The sequence below is a fragment of the Canis lupus genome, chromosome 19 (genome assembly GCF_048164855.1).
Source record: "Canis lupus baileyi chromosome 19, mCanLup2.hap1, whole genome shotgun sequence".
NCBI lineage: Eukaryota > Metazoa > Chordata > Mammalia > Carnivora > Canidae > Canis > Canis lupus.
The window spans coordinates 35,143,068-35,155,585 of record NC_132856.1 but is presented as its reverse complement, the minus strand read 5'-3'; the positions used below and the strand labels follow the sequence as shown (position 1 = coordinate 35,155,585).

Below are 12,518 nucleotides of genomic sequence, written 5' to 3'. Positions count from 1 at the left end.
GTCATCTACATGTACAAAAGTTTCTGTCTATCCATTTTTTTGTGGGCTTCTTGTTTAACACCAATCATACATCAAATATAAAGTAAGCTTTGCACTTGAATCTGGAGTGCAGGCCATGGGATGGACCCACCAGTCCACTGGCTCCCAAGTGAGGTCTCTGCATGCAGTGTTCTAAATTTATTGGCATTCACTTTGAACACCAAAAATATAGCTCTGCTTACCACCAACCTGAGAGGTCAAGGCTGGGCAAGGAAGGCCCAACATTTTGGCCCTGCCTCCTAATGTCTCTGAATCTCTGTTTCTTCAGTTGACAAACAAAGAGGACAGTCCTTGCCTTGGTCAGCCTCCCTCAGCCTGTGCAAGGTTCAAAGGAGATCATATATATGAAAATAGCTGCCTGCTATTTGAACACAGGGCAGCATTGCTGTGAATTTAGTGAGCATAGTGACAGAAGGAGAGGGGCATGGGTAGAAATATCTCTTCCCTGACTTCTCTACATCCCATGTGCATACATATACATTTAAATGGGCTATATCATGTGTGTAATTATGCTCCACTTTTTTCCTTTTTAATTTTTTACAAAAACATTAAAGCATTTCTGTTGCCTAGCGTGCAATGCCTCAAATGATGCCACTGATGCCTGTGCCAGAGGCCGTGCTACACGGAGCCATTTCCTCATTATAGGTCAGAGGGATTGTCGGTTTTTCTGTTTTAAAAATAAGGAGGGATGCTAAACTGAAATCAGACAACTGGACTTCAAGCTTCAGCTCTGCTATGCCCAGTTGTGTGATCCTGTGAAAATTATTGAATATCTCTGATTCTCAGGATCCTAATCTTTAAAGTGGGGATAATTATACCCAAGTGAGGAAAAGAATATAAAAATGCTTTGGAACCTATAAAATGCACAAAAATACAGTATAATCATTACTGTAAATAATATCATTATGAACAACTTTGGACACATAGCATTCTTCCTCCTAAGAGCTAGAATACTGGGTCCAGAGATTTGAACCTTTTTTGTGTTTTAATATATACTGATGAATACCCTCATTCTCCACAGATGCATGTTATTTCCCTGCAACATCCCTAGGACTGGGTTCTATCATATCTTTAAAATATTTGTGATGTCAGGGGGGTGCCTGGGTGGCTCAGTCAGTTAAGTGTCTGCCTTTAGCTTAAGTCATGATCCCAGGATCCTGGAATCGAGTCCCTCATCCTCCTGTTTGTGCTCTCTCTTCCTATCTCTCTCTGTCTCAAATAAATAAAATCTTTAAAAAAATATTTGTGATGTCAATTAGGTATGAAACAGCACCTATTATACCTTTTTCATTTCTATAGCTTCTATTAGAGTGAACATTTAAACAATCTTTACTTTCACAGTTCCTTGTCTGTGAACTACCTATTAATGCCTCTTTGCCCATTTATCAATGGACATCTCGGAAGGTTCTTTTACATTTGTATAAATTACATGACAAAAATATTAATCTTCAGTCTGGCATCTCTATTTCAAAAATTCTCTTCAATGTATTAGTCTACCTCTTTTGTCTAAGGAAGCACATTAAACCCAACAAACACCTTGTTTGTTGATATAACATTATATACAGTGTCTCTGTGGGCTAATCAATGCTCAAGATGTCCAGGGACACTGAGGATGTCTGGTGCAAACAAGCAAGGAAGAGAAAGAGATTGGATAGTATGTTCCATTTGGAAAAGTTAGAGGAACCAGGATGTCTAGCCAAAAGAAACAAGCTCCTGGGGGAAGCATGTGTGTGTGTGTGTGTGTGTGTGTGTGTGTGTGTGTGTGTATACACATGTGTGCATGTGTGTGTGCAGAGTGGGAGTAGTTAGGGAAAAAGGGTTTTCAAATATTTAAGGAGATGCCTTAATGCCTCTTAAACACATGAGAAAATATTACTGTGTAATATTCAGTTGGAGAAAGCAATGTTACTATTAAGAGAGGATTTTTTTCATGATGCATACTGAACAAAGACCGAATGTACAGGCTCAGAAGGTAATGAGCTCTCTGTCTTTGGAGATGTTTAAGCAGAGATTGAAAGGATCCAACAGCAGATTAGCACTGGGCTCCATGTTCTCAACAGGCCTTTCCTACTCTAAGGTTCTCGAATGCAATGACCCTGGGTCATTTCCTGGAGGCTAGTTTTGTTTGTTTGTTTCATAAATCCCCGGAAAAAAAAAAAAAAAAAAGATTGTTTTGCTACTCCTTACCTCCTCATCTTAAGAGTCAGAAGAGGGGGGAAAATCCAGTGAATTTACCATTAAGATTTCTGGTTCTGCTCCAATCAATTGAAGTTTAGTAATAATCAGACCTGCCTTCTCACAAAAGAACACAATGGCTCAAACACAGAAGGTCCAGACACAAGTGTTTCTAGACTTAAGAAGAAACCACTCCTTTACCGGGCAGTGGGAGCTTCAGAAGCCTTTCTTGATTAACGTGTGACATAGCCTCTTCTAAGCTAATAACCGGTGTCAATTTATAAAAAATGGAAGGCATTAGAAACCCACTGGCCTTCATTCTTGACAGTCCATGAGTCGATATAAAAATAAATGGCAATGCAATCACAGCAATTTCCTCATTTTGTGTGTGACCTGTACACATTACCAACGCTGACAAACTATGGAAGGCAACTGCATGCATACATCATAAATGAAGTAGCCCTTCTAGAGTACACAGGCCATTAATAACAATTACATGTGCACAGGGCTTTGCAAAATTAGGATATGATCAGTAATTTATTTTCATTCAGTTGTTATAAAAACAGTGGCACCAGTCCAGGATTTTATAGGCAATTGCAGAGTGACTTGAGAAAATGACACAATTTGCAAGTATCCAGATGGAATCAGGGCCTTCCAGTTATTGGTTTAGGTGGAAGGCTGGTGGTTAATGTAGATAAGCAAAATGACTAATTGCAGAACTAACGGTGTCATCTCCACAGAGCTGAGCATGCGGAATTCTGCCAAAGATCAGCTTTTTGGTGTTGAGAAACACAGAACGGAAGTTGCCAAAACCTTCCCTCATGGAGGCTTACAATTCCTACTCCTTTGGGTTTGTAGCCATTCTGTGAAGTGGGCTCTCTGAGTAATGGCAGGGTCTCCCATCCAGAAACTCAGGAAAAAGTAGGCTTTTGACCGTGAAGCTATTTGCTCCAGCAAATCCTTCATGTGTTATGTGGTGAGGAGACCAGTGATTTAGTCATTTAGACTCAATGTGATGTGGTTGGGAAAGTACAGACTTCAGGGTCAGAGTAGGGTGTGAATCTTGGCTCCTCCACCTAGTAGCTCAACCATCCTAGAAAGGCTATTACCCAGCTCTGAGCCTCAGCTTCTTCTTCTATAAAAAGGAACATGTACACCAACCTCATAGGATTGTTGTGGAGATAAAAATTTGAGAAGCCATAGAAAGGCCCCTAATGCCCTGCTATGCATAAAAGAACACTCATAAAATTAGGATAGTGATCATTAATTAAAATTATTTGGGGAATCTTTTCAAGATGCACAAGTCTTGATGATGATGGTGCTATTTATTGAACACTTACTATGTGCCAAGCACTGGGACTAAGCATGAATCACCTCGTTGACCCTCACTATGATCCTAGGAGGTAGAACTCTCATCATCCCATTTTACCACTGAGGAAAACAAGGCTTAGAGAGGCAAAGTAGTTTGTCCAAGGTGACACCACTGAGCAGGTGGTGGAGATGGCATTAGGACTCAGTTCAGAGTTGATACCCTGAACATCCTTAAATGTACATGTGTAAAGTCAACATGTTTTACTTTAATAGGCCTATGTTCCTAGTTCAAGTACATTGTAATCTGGAGGCCCCTCAAGACCCCATTTGAACAGGTCTCAGAATTATGGGCTGGATGACCATAACTGGATCCTATCAGTAAGTGATGGCCTTTACCTGAGTAACTCTATGTTGCTTCCCTTCCAGCAAGACCCAAAGTCACATGATTCATGGAATCTACTTATTTGGTCACTTGAAGAAATATCAGGATTCTAACTGCAATAACTCCTCAGAGCTATTTCCATGCAGTTGGTAGTATATACTTTAGGTCAACACTATATGATATAGATTCCAAGAAATGTATAAATTACTGGAAACCATTTGACTTCTTTAGCTCTCCAGCTGGCATGCAAGGAGTACAACTCCAGGTGCATACAATTTTCAAGTCCACATGTGGACTTACTGGGGCATAAATTATGGCAGGGGCACAGGGTTCATCTTACCCTTTAGAGCTGAAGCTTTAAAAGTACTCCCCCAGTTACATAAAGTACTCATGATTATATATTTAAAAGAAAACATTTTAAAGCATTTTACATGTCTGTTAAGTTTTCATTCCACTCTCTTTTTCTTCATAGAGGTAAATACCCTTATGTGCCACAAAGTATGCCGGTATAAAATGTTGGACTAAATCCATCAGGAAACCTCGCACCGGATCTTGGTTCAGCTGCTGATTTTCTTCATGGCTTTCTGCAAGTCACCTCCCCTCAGTGTCTTTATTCATAAAGTAAGGAGAAAAATATGTGCTTTATGTTAACCCTATAAAACATAGCTAGGGTCTTAAGTGAGACACTAGATCTGGAACTTAGGGATAGAGCTCTGTCATTTCTAGGGACATGTCATTCCAAGAGCCACACAAGGTTACTGGTAGAGTCAAAATCAGATCATATACTTTTGAGAGACAAAGGCAATGATTACAAATACTGCAAACTAAATCTGGTCTAATCCTGACCAACATCTTAGATAATGAATCTTAAAACCCAAAGTGAGCTGTCTATCAAATTGTCAGATATATTCTTTTTTTTTGTCAGATATATTCTTAAAAAGAAAATAATGGAAACATCTCTTTATATTTTCATTAAAAATGAAATGGACCTCAAACTCTTAAAACCTTCTCACCAGGCTCCAGCATTCTTAGCCAACATAGGCATTCATTTGAGCTGTCTTTCTTTCTTTTTTAAAAAATAAGATTATTTATTGGGCAAGGCGAGGGCTAGAGAGAGAAAAATAATCCCAAGTGGACTCCATGCTGAGCATGGAGCTAGATGAGGGGCTCGATCTCACAACCCTCAGATCATGATCTGAGCTGAAATCAAGAGTCAGATGCGCAACTGACTGAGCCACCCAGTCGCCCCTGAGCTGCTTTTTTTAAAAGCAAAAAAATAGTGGAAATAGTGACTTTTGTCACTATGTGGAAATAGTGACTTTTAACTTATAATCATTGTAATTCATTAAAAACTAACAGCTTTCTTTCTAGTGACTTGATCAGGTGTTCAGAGCAATTAACATGCCTGGAAGGACCAGTACCTCCTGGCATGGGAATAAGTACCCAATAAATAAGAAGACAGATAAACTGAGCAAAGCTACATAAGTGATCAGAAGAAGCAAGCTTAACCATGCTCATGTGATACCATGTTTCTCTGTAAAAGTCAAGAGCAATGGACTAAAATGGACTCAGCTCCTTGAATTTCACAGTTAATGATTAGAGTTGGAAGGATCTAGCTGGTTTGTGATAGTAAACACTTGCAACCCAACTCATACATCCATGCCATAAGGAAATATCAGATTAGAAAGCAGTATTATATTAATATCATAATCCATGTAGAATACTTCCGGTGTTTAAAAGAAACATTTTAAAGAAAATAAATTTTAAAAATATAACTTTTTTTCACTGGAAACTATCACTGAAATTAAGAAAATCACAAAACACTTAAATCTCAAGGAGAACTTTAGTTATAATTTGCATTTAAGAGAATGTTTATTGTTGCATATTTTAAACTCAAGTGTATGGTATCAAATGCACATTGCCACACACCAGCCCCTTCCCCACAAGTCTTTCCTTAAGTGGCTTTCCCCAGCATGCCGGCTGCAACCACAAGAACCATGCTAGAAGGCACTTGACTGTACATTGCTCCTCCCCATAGCAAATTCCGAAGGAACAGCCATTATTATGTCTAAAGGGCACAGGTGCTTTATAGAAACTGCGTTTGAAGGTCAAAAAGTACTTTGGATAAGCCAGTCTTTCTCTGTAGAACTACCTTGTTTTGGAAAAAAAATGATCAGTCTTAAAAAATTACTTTCATAGGAATTAATAGTCAATGCCTTATTTATAATCATGTTTTTCAAAAGGCCTACCAGGATATGTTGTTCTTTAAACATTTATAAATACTGATGACACCTGCTGGTAGAAAATATATTTTAGTTAATTGTTTATGGAGAAGTAAGGCCTACAAGGGTTGACTGTCTTTTGCACAGATAATGAAACCAGAAAACTACCCCCTAAATTCACTTCAGTTTCTTTTCCCAACTTTGCCTATTGTCATTATCAGGAAATGAAGCTAGGAGATGCACTGGACTGGACATCTCTGCCTCAAGATGTATAGAGCATACATGATACTTCTCTGATTTAAACTGCACACACATACACAAAACACTCAATGGGGATATTTACCATTTCCAAAACTGTTCCTCTCTCATCCTTACTCCCATACCAAGACATCCTTATAAAAGGAAAATAAGTCTCACTTTATAATTTTGATTTTGATCTGCCTGCCATGAAGAAAATTAATATTTGACATTTGGTGGTACATTTCTTTCATTACACTTGTGATATACAGATATATTTCTAAGTATAAGAATAAGAAAAGATCAAGCAGATGAGTTTTACCTAAGCTTTTAGCCAAACTACAGAAAACATAGGACTAAGGGATAGCAAGAAAGGACTAGTTAGAGTCCAGAGCTATTCTCACTATTCTTTCCTTTGATCCATTTCAAGTTAGTAATTCAACTTTGTTATGCTTTGCTTCTTTCCAAAAGGAGTTTCAGAGGATACTAGCTTCTTTGGTCCCACATGCATTAAATTATGAAGCTCCTACTGAAAAATCATTATATCCATTCCAAGCCTGAACAACCTATGCTGGTGCTATCTTGTCAAAACTTAAATAAGAGTCCAAACACCAAACACCATTAAATAAGAGTCCAAACACACTTCCACAGCTGCTGAGAACAAAAACTCTTTGTGAAATTATACAACTGAGCTGGAGTGTGGGGTGGGGGTGGGGGTGAGAAGTTAGTTGTGCTCAGCTTACAGAAAGCTGATTACAACTGAAGACTGTTTGGAGTCTTGTCAGCTTGGAGCAGCTCTTGTTAAAAGCAATGAATCTTTGATGCTGTCCTCCCGAACATACGTAATTCAGTGAGCCAAGTGCACACAGCTAAGTAGACCCAAGGGTGGTGGGTGGGTGGAACCCTCAAGACTGCTGCATCAAGGTCGGATGTACATCTGCCTCCAGACTTTCCCCAGTCATGGTTGGACAGAGTGACAATTTCTCAGATACACCCATGAGCAGCAGGGATGATTTGGGTCCTTGGGTTTCACTATAGCTCGGCCACAGCAAAGCTGTGGTCTAGTGGAAGCAACTATAGTCCCTAAGGCCCTCAAAGACCGAGAAGGATGCTTTCTCACCCAGCTGAACCCAACCTTTAAGGCCAGTGAGCTCTTTGCTGGAGATGTAACACACAGAAGTAAAAGGCAAGACCAAACACAAGCCAGGAGGAGGAGGACTCCCTCACATTGCCCTCAAGGCACCAGAAAGCTCCCAGAAAGAGAAATGCTTCCAGTATTCCAAGACAGCTTCCCACTGCCCCCAAGGAGTTTAATTCATTTTCAGGATCCATGTGCAAGACACTCAGATTACTCATTTAGTCTCTAGACCCCCAGCTGAATGACTCCACTGGCCACAGATGACAAGCAGAGGTGTCAGGTCCTGTCCTGGCTGCCAAACAGCTACAAAGTCAAGCCTGACAGGTGGGATGGCCCCAAAGGCCTCCTCTTGCTCCCCAACCCAGGCAAGAGGAAACCCAAGCTTAAAAGGTAGCTCTTCAGTAGCTCTTCGCCGACTTCAGGGCCTAAGGATACAGTAAAAGAAGGTCTCGACAGAAGATTGACAGTCTGAGGAGAGCCCTGCAGGATGCAAGAGAGTCCAGGCCAAGTGGAAGAGGAGACTCATGATGATCCACAGAGGAGGGGCAGAAGAAAGGAGATAGAGAGAAAGTGAGGCAAGGAGGGAGAAGAGTGTGTGTGAGAGAGAGAAATGGGGAGAGGGGGAGAGAGGATAAGAGGGAAGGGGAGAGGTAGAGGGAAAGAAGGGGAGGAGGAGGGAGAGCGAGCAAGGAGGAGGTGAACACACTGAACGAGAGATGCAAGCACGGAGAGACCGACAGAGCGAGGGAGCCGAGAGAGAGATGGAGCGAGACGTAGGGTCAGACAGACGGACGGACGAACGGACCCTGAGAGGTCCCAGTGGAGGTCCTACCTCCAGGTCCTTCGCCGGACTGCTGGACGGGGGTACATCCAGGCTGCAGTTCGCCCTCTTGACCGTGAGGTAGAAGGGGTAATCCTTGGCCACCATGGTGGCTGCCGGGCCTGCTCTTTGGGATGTCACAGCTGACCCGAGGCGACCACAAAACTCCCAGGCGAAAGGGGGCCCCAGCTCCACGGTGCCGGGCGGCAGCGTCTGCTCGGAGACTGACAGCCGGCTTCTCGCCCGGCGGGACCGACTCGGCTCTGCGGCTGAAAGGGGGTGGAGCCTCGGCCGGGCCCGCCCACCTGGGGCGGGGCCAGGGGGAGCCGGGGGGGTGGGGGCGGAGCGCCGGCTCGGAGAGTGACAGCCGGCTTCTCGCCTGGCGGGACCGACTCGGCTCTCCGGCTGAAAAGGGGGTGGAGCCTCGGCCGGGCTCGCCCACCTGGGGCGGGACAGGTGGGGACGGAGCGCCGGCTCGAAGAGTGACAGCCGGCTTCTCGCCTGGCGGTACCGACTCGGCTCTCCGGCTGAAAGGGGGTGGAGCCTCAACCGGGCACGCCCACCTGGGGGCGGGGCCAGGGAGCCGGGGGGCGGAGCGCCGGCTCGGAGAGTGACAGCCGACTTCTTCCCTGGCAGGACCGACTCGGCTCTCCGGCTGAAACGGGGGGTGGAGCCTCGGCCGGGCCCGCCCACCTGGGGGCGGGGCCAGGGAGCCGAGGGTGGGTGGGCGGAGCGCCGGCTCGGAGACTGACAGCCGACTTCTTCCCTGGCAGGACCGACTCGGCTCTCCGGCTGAAAGGGGGTGGAGCCTCGGCTGGGCCCGCCCACCTGGGCGGGGCGGGGGCGGAGCGCCGGCTCGGCCGCCTCGACGCGGCCCCGGAGCGCCCAGGTACAGCCTCGCGGAAACCCCCTTAGCTCCCCAGGCGCGAGCCCGCGGTGGGATCCTTCTTCCCGCCGGCGGGAGGCGGGAGGCGGGAGGCGGGAGGCCGCCCACCCAGTGACTGCCTGGCTGGCACTCGGGGGCTGGAAGAGGCGGCGGGTAGAACCGAGGCTGGGGCGAAGCTGGGCGGCGGGTAGAGGAGGCCCGGTGGAGAAGCGAGCCTTTTAAAAGCCCACATTAAGGGGCGCCTGGGTGGCTCAGTGGGTTAAGTCTGCCTTCAGCCCAGGTCATGACCTCAGGGTCTTGGGATGGAGCTCCACGTGGGAGCTCAGCGGGAAGCCTGCTCCTCCCTCCCCTCCCTGCTCTTGCTCTCTCTGTCGCGATATCGGGTTCTCTCTCAAATAAATAAAATCTTTAAAAAAAAAAAAAAAGCCCACATTAAGAAGAGGCGGTATCCTGTCTTGCCTTATTTCCAGCCAACCTTCCTTCACACATTTGTTTTTTAAAGGAACGTCACTGGAGTACGATCTATAAAGAGTAAGCTGTGCCCATTTAAAGTATACAGCTAGTGGAGTGTTGACAAATGTAAACACTTACATAACCACTTTCATAATCAGGAAATATATTTCCACCACTTCCTGACACTTCCTTTGAGCTCCTTCCTCTGCACCCATTTATATATATGAGGAGGCTGCTTAGAGGTAGTCAGCCACTCAGAAGGGCAATCTGACAGGGTCTGTCAAGATGAAGCTGTGAGGGGGCCAGCCGGCTGTACCAAGCCTTACTGGAGAAATACATTATAAATGTCCGATAGGGAATTCTAAGATCATTTGCTGCATCCCTGTCTGGGACAGTAAAAAACAAACCAACCCCAAACTGGAAACAACTGTAATGTCTATCAACTGGGAGTGCTTAACTAAATTCTCCTTATAGAACTCTGCTCAAAAAGAAGGAATCTCTAGGCCTGTGGCATGGAAAGATCTCCAATGTATTAAGTTCAGTTAAAGAATAATTGCAGAGTAAGCACAGTACCATACCATTTGTGTTGAAAACACATCTGCATATACCATGTATTTTCTATAGCAACATGTAGGTAAATGGTTTCACTGGAAACCATCCAGAAGGATATACAGCAAATTTACGAGTCTCCTTGGGGCTAGTCTCCTTGGGGGAGGCAATCAGTGCGAGGGTGTACACCGGGGATTAAAGGATTAAACGTAGCAAAGGAGACTTTAACTTTATAGCTATTGTTCTTAAAATTTTTACAAAACATATTTGTATGTTACTGGGTAACTTAGAAGTTATTTTTTTTAAATATTAAAATGATCACTGTCTCAAAAGTTATTTTTGTGAACAGCACTGTTGAACTCCCCTGCCCTCCCCCCATCAGTCATGACCACAGCAGGTGGTGGTATGGGGAGATGATGTCTTTTGTTTTGACTTCTTAGGTCTACAGGAGGTTATGGTAATGGAAATATCTAGACCCTGTTTCAGCATTCTCTGCTTCCAGCTAAGGCCAGAGTCCACAGTTTCTACTTTCCAGGCAGGAAACCTCATGATACATAGCTTATTCATCCCAGGTACCAAACCCACACTCTGGCACTAAATTCACCTATTTTCCTATCCAGCTAGTGTGGACAAACTGCCTTCAGAAAAGGTAGAGTCTATTGGCCAGTTTTGCTAGCCTTGTTTTTACCACACATGTAAAGGAGACTCTTGAATTAGTGAGATCCAGTTGAGACTGAAGAAAGCACCTGAGGTTTTTTCCCCCTCAAATATATATCCTGGGGCACATCTGGATGGCTCAGATGGTTAAGCATCTTTTTTTTAAGATATATTTTTAAATTTATTTATTCATGAGAGAGAGAGAGAGAGAGAGAGAGACAGGCAGAGGGAGAAGCAGGCTCCATGCAGGGAGCCTGATGTAGGACTCGACCCTGGGTCTCCAGGATCAGGGCCTGAGCCGAAGGTGGTGCTAAACCACTGAGCCACCCGGCCTGCCCAAGCATCTGACTCTTGATTTCAGCTCAGGTCATGATCTCAGGGTCCTGGGATTAAGCCCTGCATGGGACTCTATACTCCGTGGGGAGTCTGCTTGAGGATTCTCTCTCTCCTTTCCCTTTGCCCCTGCCCCCCCCCCAAATAAATAAATAAATCTTAAATATGTCGATGCCGATGAAGGTGGCGGACATCTTCAGCCCCTGGGGTGGGATGTCACAGACAGCTGTTTTCACGTTGTTGGGGATCCACTCGACGAAGTAGCTGCTGTTCTTGTTTTGGATGTTTAGCATCTGCTCGTCCACCTCCTTCATGGACATGCAGCCCCTGAATACTGCGGCCACGGTCAGGTAGCAGCCGTGGCAGGGGTCACAGGCAGCCATCATGTTCTTAACATCAGACATCTTTTGGGTGAGTTCAGGCACCGTCAGGGCCCGGGACCACTGGCTGCCTTGGCTGCTCAGTGGGGCGAAGCTGGGGAAGGGGACGATACTGACAGCCAGCTTGGCGCAGGTCAGCAATGAACTGGCCAGGAAAGCGCAGGCAGGTGGTGACCCTGCTCATGGTGGCTGATACCAGGTGGCTGAGGTCCCCATAGGTAGGTGTGGTCAGTTTTAGGGTTCTGAAGTAGATATCACAGAGAGCCTCATTATCAATGCAATAGGTTTCGTCTGTGTTTTCTACCAGCTGGTGGACCGAGAGGGCGGCGGTTATAGGGCTCCACCACCTTGTCCGACGCCATGGGTGAGGGCACCACACTGAATGTGTTCATAATCCTGTCTGGGTACTCCTCCCGGATCTTGCTGATGAGGAGCGTCCCCATCCCAGACCCAGTACCCCCCCACCCAGGGAGTGGGTCAGCTGGAAGCCCTGCAGGCAGTCCATCCACTAAAGCAGTGGGAAGAAGGTGATTAAAGAGGAGATATGGGGTGAGAGAGATGCCCTTGGACCACTGATTTTTCCTATTTGTATTCCCAACCACAGCTTCATCTTTTTTTTTTTTTTTTTTTTAGCTTCATCTTTTTAACCCAAGCTGTGCTGAATGGGAGCTTACACAGATGCTCCTGTAAGCTTGACCAAGTTTGGTGGGGGATGTGAAGGGAACCTTATCTCCAAGGGCACCCAACTAAAGCAGCCCCTGATTAATTCTGCAGCCATGGGAGGACCAGGAGAGGCACTGACACACCTCACTCAGGGTTCCCCTGGCTGCTGAGGATATGAGCTGAAGCACCTAGAGCTGCTCCTTATTCCATTTCTCCTGCTCTTCTGGCACCCATGAGCCCACCGTCTCAACTAGATGACTGGCTAGCAGCAGC

The 12,518-nt window shown here is 45.2% G+C and overlaps 1 protein-coding gene across 5 annotated transcripts in view; it reads right to left on the bottom strand.

Moving 5' to 3' along the window:
- Positions 1-12,518, bottom strand: part of ARHGEF3 (Rho guanine nucleotide exchange factor 3) — a 303,880-nt gene that overhangs the window by 62,233 nt on the left and 229,129 nt on the right. Inside the window, exon 1 of one of the 5 annotated variants that reach the window (XM_072785780.1) lies at positions 8,337-8,598. The exons of the other annotated variants lie outside the window; for them this stretch is intronic. Within the exon in view, the coding sequence (XP_072641881.1) occupies positions 8,337-8,432 (96 nt within the window). The 5' untranslated portion in view covers positions 8,433-8,598. Of the gene's footprint in view, positions 1-8,336; positions 8,599-12,518 lie in introns of those variants that run through there. 5 annotated transcript variants of the gene reach the window in all.